Here is a 12047-nt window from a genome sequence, read left to right on the forward strand (position 1 = left end):
TGAAGCAGTAGGTCCAGGGACCCATTTTGGGAATTACTGTGGGAGAGTCTGTTTTGGCAGTGGGTGGAGTGTGATGGAGTGGGGTGGTGGGGCTCCCCCAGCTTCACCTCCCTGACACCCCTCTAACTGGGGGGGACCTGTGGTATTTTCCTCTTTTGTGCCTCTTCTCCCTCTGGTTGGGGGCGGTTAGGAGCCCAGACTTCCCTCTCCCTGGACTGTGGAGGATGCCATGCTATCCCACCACTGGGTTTTCTTTAATGTGTTTGCACCAAATGTATCCATTTGAATCAGCAAGAGGGTTGTTTGTTTTCTTGGTTTTGAGGAGGAAAAGGGCTCAAGCCAGGCCCTTGTGAGCCTCCCAGCCAGACCTGTTTGTTCACAGTCTGCCTGTAGAAACAGAGGCTGCATGAACCCATATCAAGGAAGTGTTTGAAGTGGTTTTCTTTTTTCCCTGTGTTTCTGGGGGTGTTTTTTAGACTGGTTGATTTGTGGGAACTGTGAGGGCATTTCTTTGTTACCTCCCTGCTACCTGGCAGATACAGAGAGAGTGTTTTCCTTGTTCTCTAAGAGCAAAAATAAAATCTGAAGACTCATTGGGCTTTGATACAAGCCTGGGCTAGTTTTCTGGGGTTGGGCCATCAGGGAATCTGGTGGTCAGGAAATGCCCCCCAAGAATGAGAGTGCAGGCCCCCAAAGCCGCCAGATTCAGCAAATGAAAATATAGGATGCTAAGACCTTACTCATCTCATGCCTGATCTAACAGACAACGTGGTGACCATAGTTAACCATACTGTACTTATTTTAGACTTGAAATTTGCTAGGAGAGCAGAGGAGAGGTGTTCTCACCACACTCCAAGAGATGGCAACTAAAAAAGTAATAGTAATAATTTTAAAAAAGGAGTTCCTGTCATGGCTCAGCAGTTAACAAATCTGACTAGCATCCATGAGGACATAAGTTCCATCCCTGGCCTTGCTCAGTGGGTTAAGAATCGGGCGTTGCTGTGAGCTGTGGTGTGGTTCACAGATGTGGCTTGGATATGGTGTAGGCCAGTAGCTACAGCTCTGATTAGATGTCACATCCTCACACTACACACCTAAAAATATGCAATTTTAATCTGTCAATTATAACTCTGTAAAGCTGGAAAAAATATAGGATGCCTGTTAAAGTCAAGCTTCAGATAAACATTGAATAATTTTTAACTTAAGGATGTCCCAGATATTGCATGAGCAGGCCTGGAGGGTTGAAGTTGTATCAGAGAAGGCTGCCTGGAGGAGGGGAATTTGAGCTAGCTTGGGCTGAGGGAGAAGTCAGGTGGGTTAGGCCAGCATTCCTGCTACACCCAGCCTCTGATGCAGAGGTAGCAAGCCTTGTGGTGGTCAGCAATCTTAGAGCACAGGGGGAGGGCATGGGGCGGGGCTATCAGCTGGAGCAGGGGCCCTGGGCGCTGGCCCTTCACGCCTGCATCTGCCCTTTGTCTGCCAGGCTCCCCTCCTGCTCCCTGCACTGTGCCCTTGCTGTCTGCCACACTTCAGCTTTTAAATGGAACTTATTTGATATCTGCCAGGGCACCAGGACACATTTGAAATCACAAAGCTCTCAGATTATTTTCTTCTTCGCTGTAATTTATTTTTCCGCAACCTAGCCTGATTTTTTCAAAAAGTGCCAGCAGCAGTGGTCATGATGATAATCCTTGCCTCCCAGCAGTGGGCTGCTTCTGGCTGTTTTGCCAGCCAGTCTTTGGCCTGAGGCACATTTGTCTCTTATGACCAGGCATCACCTGTGGAGGAATGGGCTCTAGACAGGAGGATGGGCTGGGCGGGGGGTGGGGGGGTCATGCGCTCGCTCCTACCAGGGGCTTGCCAGGAGCTTTTTCTGACTTAATCTTCCTAAGGACCCTTGGAGGGAAGAGATTATTACCACATCTATTTATCAGGAGGAGCAACCAGGCTCAGAGAGGTGAAGCTACTTGCTCAGGGGCACATAGGTTTTAAATGGCGAGGAAGGGCATGAATCCAGGTCGGCCCACACTCCTGTTTGTCCCGTGCTGTCATCTCAGGCCTGTGCTCTGGCTGGGGACCCCATGCTCCTGGATGTGGCCCTCTATGTGTGCTAGGTCACTTACCATCTCTCAGCTTCAGTTTTTCCACCCGTGGAATGGATAGAGCATCACTCAGCCCTTCGGTCTGCTCCTAGGATCTGGCATATAGTGACCCTGCCCCTCCCCACCCGGGTGGCCTCAGACAAGTGCCTTACCCTCTCTGAGCCTCAGTTTCCTCCTCTGACAATTGGAGAGATGCACAGCTACCTTACAGGGTAGAAGCACGTAGCACAGCATAGTAGGTGCTCAGTTCATGCTTTCTCCCCTCCCTCTTTAACTGGGCTCCAGTGCCCAGAGAGGACATAGACTAGTCACTGTGGAGGTAAAAGGAGCTCCTGGCTGGACACTGTCTGGCCCTCCCTACCTTCTCTATGTGAAGTCCACCTCCCTGCACAGGCACCCACATTTCTTTTGCAAATGCATCAGTGTTGAGCATTCTCCCCCCACCCCAGAGCAGCTCCAGGTCCAGGAACTGGAGGGGTTGGGAGGCCCCTGGCTGGGTTGGTTGTAGAGACACAGGGAGCCCAGCTTAGCACTGGAGGAGGGATATGATTTACGTCCCCATGGAGCAGAGTGGAACGCAGGCCTCACACTTTGCTTGTAAACAGAGGATGGAGCCGCCAGGCCTTCAGGGCCTTGCCCTCCACCAGAGACCAGCTCCCAGTGCGGACCACAGCTCCGCTGCCCCAGGCTCTGCGAGAGGCCCACGCCACCTTGGGGCTCTCAGCACCCAATGCACCGTGTCCTCCAGCCCCGTACCCTCCTGCTTGGAGACGCTTCCTGCTTCCCCAGCATCCACTTTTCCATGCTCACTCTGCTTCTCACACCGTGTCTTGCAAGAGGCAGCTCCTCACCCCTCCACAGAGCCCCTGGGCCCAGCACGCCCTCTCCTTACACATCCATCCCCTCAGCGGACTGGGAGCCCCTCAAGGACAGGCTGCAGCTGATTCACTTTCCAGGGGCTGCTGGGCATGAACTTGGGCAGCAATGGGGAGAGGTGTCCCTGGAAGTCCGAGTAGCCTGGGCAAAGGCATGGGGGTTGAGCCCAGCATTTATTGAGTGCCACTGTGTGCCGGGTGCTGTGCTGGTGCTTTACACGTGTCAACTCATTTAATCCTCACAAGGGCCTGGGAGGAGGGTTGGCTGTTACTTCCATTCTCCAGAAGCAGAAATAGCCTCCAGTGCCTGGGCAAGAGATTTGTGCCGGCACATCACAGGGACGTGGAGCCCGAGAGCACACAGTTCTGTCCGCCTCCGCATTCCGGAACTTGGCCTTTCTCTCTGCGTTGCTGGAATCTCCCACGTGCCATAAACGTGGCCCAGCTTAATGAGGAGAGAAGATTTTGGATTTTTTTTTCTTTTCACTAAATTAACTGCCATCTTTGGTGTACATGAGACAGACTGGGCAACATCTGAGTTGACTTATTTTTTTCCACTAATATATTGTTTTTAAATTGAGACAAGACAGAGTCAAGTGCACAAAATGCACTAATTTTAAGTGCACAACCCTGATGATTATATTCTTGCATACACCTACTCCAGATGGACATCTAGAACATTCCTCATTCAACAGAGATTCCCTCAAGTCCCCACCCCATCAGAGGTGTCCCTTCTGCCCTGGAGGACATCATCCATTTCCCTTCCCGACGGGATGTTTGGACTTCATGTGAAAGGACTTACGTGGAGTGTAGTCTTTTGTATGCGGCCCCCTGACTCACATGGGGTCTGTGGGGCTCATACACATGCTTGCGTGTACCAGGGACATGGCTTTTTCGTTGCTGCATGGCACTCCCTTACAGTTGGTAAACCACCGGCCATTTCTCATTATCCTGTTGTAGATATTTAGGCTGTGAGTTTGTCCTCCCGAGCTGACTGATTTCTACTTTCACAATTGTGGGAGTACCTTTCATCAGGACGTTCTGCAGAGGCATTTGGCTCCCCCAAAGTTTAGGGAATTGTAAATATCCTCCTGATCCTAGTTGTTTTAGATCGGAAGCATGTATGTTTGTCCCTCTGCATCTTCTGTTGCAAAGGAGACTGGGGAAGGTGGCGGGGGAGAGGAAAAAAAATCAAATAAGCTTTAGTGGAAGTTTTCTAATTCTTCTTCTCATATGAGCTAAGTGGCAGATGATGGAGTCCGCCTGTAGCTTAAAGTCAAATGCTCCTGGCTGACAGAGGAGCCATAATAAATGTGTTTCCACTGTCCTTTTGGTGTCCTTTCTCTGCTACTTTGAAATCTCATAAATAACCAAGAGCATGTTGGTAAGATGCCTTCCTTTCCTCTGTTTGCTCCAGCGGAGCAGCTGCAGTTGCTAGGTTGAGCTCCTGGTTGCTAGGGATTTTGTGGTCCTGTGGTGGCTCAGAAATATGATGGATCAGTGGAACATGTTTTTGCTATTAATTGAAATGTTTCCACTGCAAATCTCTCAATGTCACCGCAAGCTTTGACGTCGTCCCACTTGGTCAGTGATCCTTGCAGGTTTCCTTCCCAATTAGGAGAAGTGGCTTGAGTAGAGGGGACAAGTGGCCTGGACAGGGAGTCAAAAAAGCCTGATTCTAATCCTACATCTGATATTAATGCGCTGTGTGACCTTGGGCAAGCATCATCCCCTCTCTGAGTGTTGGACTCCATAAAATTCAAGGACCTGCCAGTTTTTGACAGCTTACAGTTCATCACCCAAGCTCTGTAAATAGGCCAAGTGCAAATCAGTTCCTCATTATCTGCTGGAGGATTATTGACAAAAGAATTCTCCTCCCCTGCTCACTTCCCCTCAACTCAGCAGCCTTCTGGGTTGACTCCTCGGCCAGATGGTGTGTGTGTGCAGGAGTTTCAGACTAATTTTAATATTCAATCAAACGTAATTGGGATCATAAATCTGAAAAAGAAAAAGCAATACCCTGCAACCCATAAACATCTGATCATTCCATTTTCTCTTTCCTCTTGCTTAAAGATCTTTGGCAGTTTCCTGCTGCTTGCCCCGGGGCTGGCAGACAGGATCTATATTGGTTGGTGGTGGCTGCAAGGGATGATGTCCTGAAAGGAATCTGGGCTTATTGGCTTGCTGTGGGATCTTGATTGGTTGGTGATGTCTGCTCTGGGTCCAGGACTGTAAATAGAGTGTTTGTCAGCCGTGGCTGGTTTTAAGTCCATGCCTTTTAATACCATGTTTGAGGCCTTCCCCATTGGTACCAGCCAGCTTCTCATACTTATCTCCTTCCTTCCTCTGTCAGCCCCACCTCCAGAAACACCTGCTTCTCTGTGCACAGTCAGTGGGCCCCCTGCTATCTCCAAAGGTCTCCCTTGTTCTCGTTGTTCCCTCTGTCCTTCAGGCCTTTATTTCATTAAATTGATCAACTCTGGCTATTTATCTTTCAAACTTCAATTACAACTTTGTCTCATCATCTATGACAGTCTCTTTGTCTCTTTTGGGTGGGATTCATCCACCAGGCCCTTCTCTGAGACCCACAGCCCCCACTTGGTGGGGGGGCTTAGTTGTTTTGCATCACACTTAGTTGTTTCGATGCCTCTTTCCACTTCTCCCTTGAGAGGTCCTCAAAGTCAAGTTCCAGATTTTGCTCATGTCTGCCTCCCCAGAGCCCAGCACAGTGCCACAGCCTCAATAAATCTATCGACTGAACACATGAATGAATAAAAATCACATCGCATTCCAAGTTAGACAGCAATGATTTTTATGACGATCCCAGCAGCCTGACTTCTGTGTGTCAATACTCCCCAGCTTAATCGTGGGTAATTTACTGTGGTCATAAAATGACCCCACACTCTCCTGAGGCTGGGTCCTCCCTCCAGTGTGGGTTTGCATGTCCTCCGATGTGACGGCCTGTTTGTTTCTTCTCCCCGTCTGCTCTCAGCCTGAAGACAAGCAGAGGGCGGCGGCCGCCTTCGCGCAGCTCCAGGGCGCCATGGAGACGCTGGGCATTTCGGAGAGCGAGCAGAGAGCCATTTGGCGGGTGTTGGCAGCCATCTACCACCTGGGCGCGGCGGGGGCCTGTAAAGGTACGTGCTTCTCGTCGAGCTCACCTGGGCTGCCAGCTGTCTCCGCTGGCAGATGCCGGACCAGGCCCTTCTCTCCAGGAGGTGGGACAGGGTCAGTCTGTCACCTTCTGTGTCTCTGGGACTGCTCTTTGGAGGCTGCTGAGCCAGGCATGGTGAGGAGAAAGTGGAGCTGGATTTTTCAGGGAAACCTCATTGGCCAGCACCTTCCAGTGGAACTTTCTGCGATGATGGCGAGGTTCTCTGTCCAGTACAGTGGCTGCAGGCTGCACGTGGCTTTGAGCATTTGACCTGTAGCCAGTGCGCCTGAGGAATTGAATTGTTAATTGCATTACATTCTGATGAACATACATTTAAATAGCCATGTGTGGCTTGTGCTGTGCTGCCATGTTGAGGAGAGACACCCAGGAACATGTAGGGCAAGGCTGGGTCTGCACACTAAGGTGATTATTTCTGTGACATCTTGGAGATGCTGCCCACCATGTGTGCTGAAGCCCACCCAGCTTCCGTCTCCCAAGCCTGCTCCCCCCCTTAACTGTTTGCTGATTTTCCCTGCTTCGAGTTGGTCCCCCCAAGTGGTTCTGATCGTTCCTCCCCTCCCCCCTCCCTATCCAGTCATTCACCTTGCCCTGTAGATACTTTCTGTGACAGCATTTCTGCCCTGACTTCTCTATTCTTCTTGTTATCACCTTAGATTAGGTATTTGCCAATCTTTTTTTTTTTTTTTTCCCTGCTTGGACTATTGCAGTAGCCTCAATGCTGATGCCTTCACTCCTCCTTCATCATGGCCATTGGGCTTCTTTCTAAAACACAGATTTATGTGCCCTTCCCTGCTTAGAGTCCTCCTGTGGCTCGACCTTGTCTGCTAAATCAAGTAAAATTCCTTGGCTTGGCACTCAAGGCCCCTCGTTTCCCTAACCAGTGTCTTCTGGCCCCATGAAAGGTCCCAGGGAAATGGTCAACATCAAGAGCAGTGTGGGAGCATCCTGCCTTCATGGGGCTTACGGTGCCATATATTGTGACTGTGACCTTGTCTAGCTCTTTCCAGTAAGAGTGGCTTCCTGTGGGCCCAGAATATAGTGTTGGAATTTACTCATTGAACAGACACATGCGTACTTGGAGGCCCGTCCTCTGGAACCGTGGGTTGACTCCAGCTGACGTTCTGGGCCATTTCTCGGGGGGCAGCAGACCTCTCTCTGGAATATGCAAGAATATGCACGTCATCCCTGCCATTTCTCCACCTGTGGGCCTTGTGGCCTACTCCTTTGATTTTCATACATTTGAGTTGCATGGGTTGGCCCAGTGATTTGATTTTGGAGATTGCTGGAAGTTATGCTGAGTCAGAAATAGGTAAGGTAGGGATGCCCTGGTTAGTCCAAGCCAAGGGCAGGCGTGCTTGGACTGCGCAAATGTGAAAATGCAAATGCCACTCGCATTTTCCAAAGGCTGGCTCCCCAGCTGTTGGGGCCTCACTGCTCACGGGACTGCACTGTCTCTCACTCAGTTCTGGGCCACCGCATCTGATCTGCATGCTGCACACCAGGCTGTGAGAACATGTCCCATGTCTAGCCTGGGGTGCAGCCTGTAAAACTGGAGTCCCTACTTGGAGACCCCCCCACCTCTGCATCTGGCTTGGTCTACACCAGGGTTCAGCAGACCACAGCTCGTGCACTGAATCTGCTGCCTGCTCTCATACAGCCTATAAGCTAAGAATGGCTTTTACATTTTCAATTAGATGAAAACATTTATATAAGAATAACATTTGGGGACATGTGAAAATTATCTGGTATTCAAATTACAGTGTCCATGATTAAAGTTTCATTGGAACCCAGCCACCCTCATTCACTTCCCTGTCTGTGGCTGAGTGGTTGAGACAGCCTGTGAAGCCCAAAGTAATTTCTCTATGGCATTTTATGGAAGAAGTTGGCCAACCCCTATTCTGTGGGGTCCTATCTCCGTGGAAGATCTCAGCACTGGGGAGTCTTTGTGCCTCTGAACTGCCTAGCTGTTTGGTTGTATGCTGAAAAAAAAAAAGCCATCCTCCTCAGACCCAGCCATCCAGAGAGAGGATATCAGGATTCTAGCTCTTTCGCCAACTTGCCGTGTGACCTTGAGCAAGTCAGTTCTCTCTCTAGTCTGTTTTCAGCTGTGAAATTCTGGAGTTGGGGCAGATCAGAGGTTCTTAATCTAGCATCTGTGTACTCCCTCCCCTATTAAGAGTTTTATTATGGATTTCAGGGGGGGTATTCATTCCCTAAGGCTGTCGTAACAAAGACTGGGTGGCTTAAACAACAGTTCTGGAGGCTTGACATTCAAGATCAAGGTGCCAGCAAAGTCGATTTCTCCTGAGACCTCGCTCCTTGGCTTGCGGATGGCCACCGCTTCATTTGTCCTCACCTAGTTGCCTTCCATTTGTGTGTCATCTGTGTCCTGATCTTCTCCTCTTTTAAGTAAGGACCCCAGTCTTACTGGATTAGGGTCCACCCAAGTGACCTTTTTTTACCTTAGTCATCTCTTTAAAGGCTTAGTCAACAAATACAGTCACAAGCCAAGGTGCCAAGGGGTAGCACTTCAACATACAAATTCTGAGGAGGGGGGCATAATTTAACCCATAACGCACCCCGGTCTCTAAGACCAGCCCCCATGTGCTCTATGCCCAGACCTGGCCGAGGGAGGGACATGAGAAGCTGTGAGGATAGGGTCCCTCCTTGTGGGTTTATCATCTCATTTAGAGAGATGAGAGTCCTAAACATGAAACCGTCTGCCAGCTTTGTAAACAGACTGGGGACCAGGGATGCAACAGCATAGTTCAGATCAGAAAAGCCGCTGAAGATTGAGAGTTGGGCCACAGGCGTCTGTAGGTTGGGGATGTGTGGAAGGAGGCAAGCCTGCTTTATTTACACAGTGGAAAATTGAGGCTCAGCAGGTCAAGGTGCAGTAAACTCCGGGGTGTGGGCTTTTGGGTGAGGCAGATTCGAGCTCAAAAGCAAACTCCTCTGAGCTTTAGAGACCTCCTCTTTCAACAGGCTAAGAATGGGGTCAGTGGGGGGATTCATGGAATAAGGAAGAGAAGGCTGAATTAAGCTGGGTTCCTGGAAGCAGACCCTGAGACAGAGATTTGGGTGCATGTTGTAGCTTTTTATGGAAGGAACCACTAGGGGAGTGAAGGAAGCTAGGGAGGAAGGGGCAGGCGATGCTAGGTGCCTTGATAAGTGGATTTGCTCTGGGAAGCGGGGGCCAGTGTCGCTGGGGACCTCCAGGAGGCTCTGAAGTACGTCTCCTAGTTGTGTATGACCCAAGAGGCAAGGGAGCTGGTGTGGGTCCACCACCTCCTACTGCTCCCTGGCTCAAGATTGCTCAGAATGGGGGAGGGGGAGAGGGGTGCATCAGCCCCACCCCCAGCCCTCCCCAGGCATCAGCTGAGTATTGCTGCAGAGAGGAACAGACAGGTACTTGTAGTGACTGGCCAGGGATATGTGTGAGGTGCACCGTGTGGGATGGCCAGGGCAAGGAGTGGTGGGCAGGTCAGTTGTGCCCCTAGCTCAAGGCAGTCCTTCAGTGGATCATTCAGAGCCTTTGTTGACTCTCCCAAGGTGTCACAGCCATGTGCTTCTATGCTTCTCTGCACTCAACTCAAGCATGCTGGCTCCTTCCCGGTGCTCACTCGCAAAGCCTGAGAAGAGGGCAGGAGGTGGTGGTGGTGGGGACCCACCTCCTGATTTTCCCTGTTGCACTTGAGCCCTCTCTGCCTCTGATGTGACAACCCATTGACCTGTCACCAGAGAAGTTTGAAGCCTGACTGTCACCTCATGGGCCACGTAGGGCACCCCCCGGATGTGGGCTCAGCCCCGTACCTGTAACAATAAAAGAGAAAGTCACATTTATAAATATTTTATTAATACATGATTATGGCAATAATTTCTCCCAGCCTTCCCCCACCCCTCCTTATAAATTATTTTAAGAGGAGCTGCCGTCAGTCTGCCTGGGAGGCCTGCCTGATGATTTACTTACTACATATTCTGCTCTGGAAGATTTCATAATAGGTTACTCTAAAGTCAGCTATTAAGAATTTCAGCGTCGTATATAAATGTCTTTGCTTTGTGTCATAACAGATCATTTTGAAATATATTAAGAATCATTTCCATTAATCAGGTTTTTTTTTTTCCCCCATTAAAACGATGCTCTCCTCCCAGTGCGCCTGACTTCCTTAACTTATTTTGAAAGTCTTGATCCTATTTTTAAAAAACAGTATGAGTCCCTGGGGAGATTTCAGGCCTTGTATCTGGGCTCAGGGCTTTTGAGCCATCATGGCAGTAACCATCATCGCCACCACCACTGCCAGTATTGGTTTAGCGTCTGACAGTTTCAAAAGCACTCACACCTCGGAGTTCCCGTCATGGCTCAGTCGTTAACAAATCTGACTAGGATCCATGAGGTTGCGGGTTTGATCCCTGGCCTCGCTCGGTGGGTTAAGGATCCAGCATTGCCGTGAGCTGTGGTGTAGGTTGCAGACACGGCTTGGATCCTGCGTTGCTGTGGCTCTGGAGTAGGCCAGCAGCTATGGCTCCGATTTGACCCCTAGCCTGAGAACCTCCATATGCCATGAGAGCAGCCCAAGAAATAGCAAAAAAAAAAAAAAAAAAAAGCACTCATACCTCTCTTGTGCCTTTTGATCTGATTGGATTCAGACAGCAACCCGATGAGAAAGGATAGTTCCATGGTCAAGGGTCAGCCTCTGGGCTTAGCCTCTCTGAACCTCAGTCTCTTCCTCTGTAAAATGGGGCTAACGATGGCATCCACTCTGTAGACCTGTCATGAGGATTAATTGAGTCAGTGCCAAAAGGCGTGGAACCCAGGATTTGCTCACAGGGGGCGCTTTGTAAGAGGAGGAGTGCAGTTTATCTGACATCACATGGCGAGTAGGTCCAGAGTGAGGTTTGGAACCACGGCTGGTCGGCCTGGAAAGATCGCTCCACTGCCCTGGACTTTGCCAAGGGTGGTTAGGGTCATTCCTTGCTGGAGACTCAACTTGTTTTCCTGGGCCCCTTGCTGCATGCTTACAGACCCAATGTCACCACACAGCCTTTGAACAACCAGGAGAGGCGAGAACCCATTTTACAGATGAGGAAACTGAGGTCTGCCAGAGAGATTCATCCACACGCCCCAGGGCACACAGCTAAAGCCAGAGGTGGGATTTGGACCCAGGTCTGTCCAGGCGCTGAGCCCAACTCTCCTTGGCCCCGTGTGCTGCTCTTCTGTCCTCAGGTTCCAAGGGCTGGTGATGTCATGTTTTCACTGGATTACTCTGAGCTGTTTTTACTCATGACGCTTCTGATACCACATATGCGAGGTTTCCCTTATACCAGCCAGTCCTCTGGTTCTCCTGACTGGGTGTCTTACAGTCGGGTCCAGTTCTGACTCTGCCTGGAGTTAGTGCAGGTTAAGAGCTCAGTCCCACAGGGACAGGTGTTCAGACACCAGTCAGACTCCTGACTGGCCGGCTGTCAAGTGAGGTTCCCACAAACCCTCCTCAGGTTTGATAATTTGCTGGAATGACTCACAGAACTCAGGAGGCCACTTGCCTGTTACCTGTTTATTATAAAGTATGCAACTCAGGAACAGCCAAGCGGAAGAGAGGCACGGGGCAGTTAGGATGGGCTTCCATGCCCTCGCCGTGTGTGCAAACCTCCCAGCACCTCCATGTGCAGCCCAGAAGCTCCCAGCATGGAGGTGTCAGTACACAGGCACGATTGACTGAATCTTTGGCCCTGGGATTAACTTCATTGCGAGCCCTTCCTCTCTCCCTAGATGTCAGGGAATGGGGCAGAAAGTTCTCAGCTTCTAAGCATGAGCCTTGGTCTTTCCGGTGACCAGCCCTGTCCCCAAGCTCTCTAGAGCCCCCAGTCACTGGTCATTAGCATAAAAAGCCACTATTA

General features: G+C 50.3%; 1 protein-coding gene across 2 annotated transcripts in view; it reads left to right on the forward strand.

Annotated features, from left to right (window-relative positions):
• MYO18B (myosin XVIIIB) overlaps window positions 1–12047 on the forward strand; it is a 237253-nt gene that overhangs the window by 40949 nt on the left and 184257 nt on the right. For both annotated transcript variants that reach the window (XM_047761184.1, XM_047761185.1), the window contains exon 12: window positions 5970–6114. In XM_047761184.1, the coding sequence (XP_047617140.1) occupies window positions 5970–6114 (145 nt within the window). The remainder of the gene's footprint in view (window positions 1–5969; window positions 6115–12047) is intronic.

This window comes from Phacochoerus africanus, chromosome 15 (assembly GCF_016906955.1).
Source record: "Phacochoerus africanus isolate WHEZ1 chromosome 15, ROS_Pafr_v1, whole genome shotgun sequence".
In the NCBI taxonomy this organism is placed as follows: Eukaryota; Metazoa; Chordata; class Mammalia; order Artiodactyla; family Suidae; genus Phacochoerus; species Phacochoerus africanus.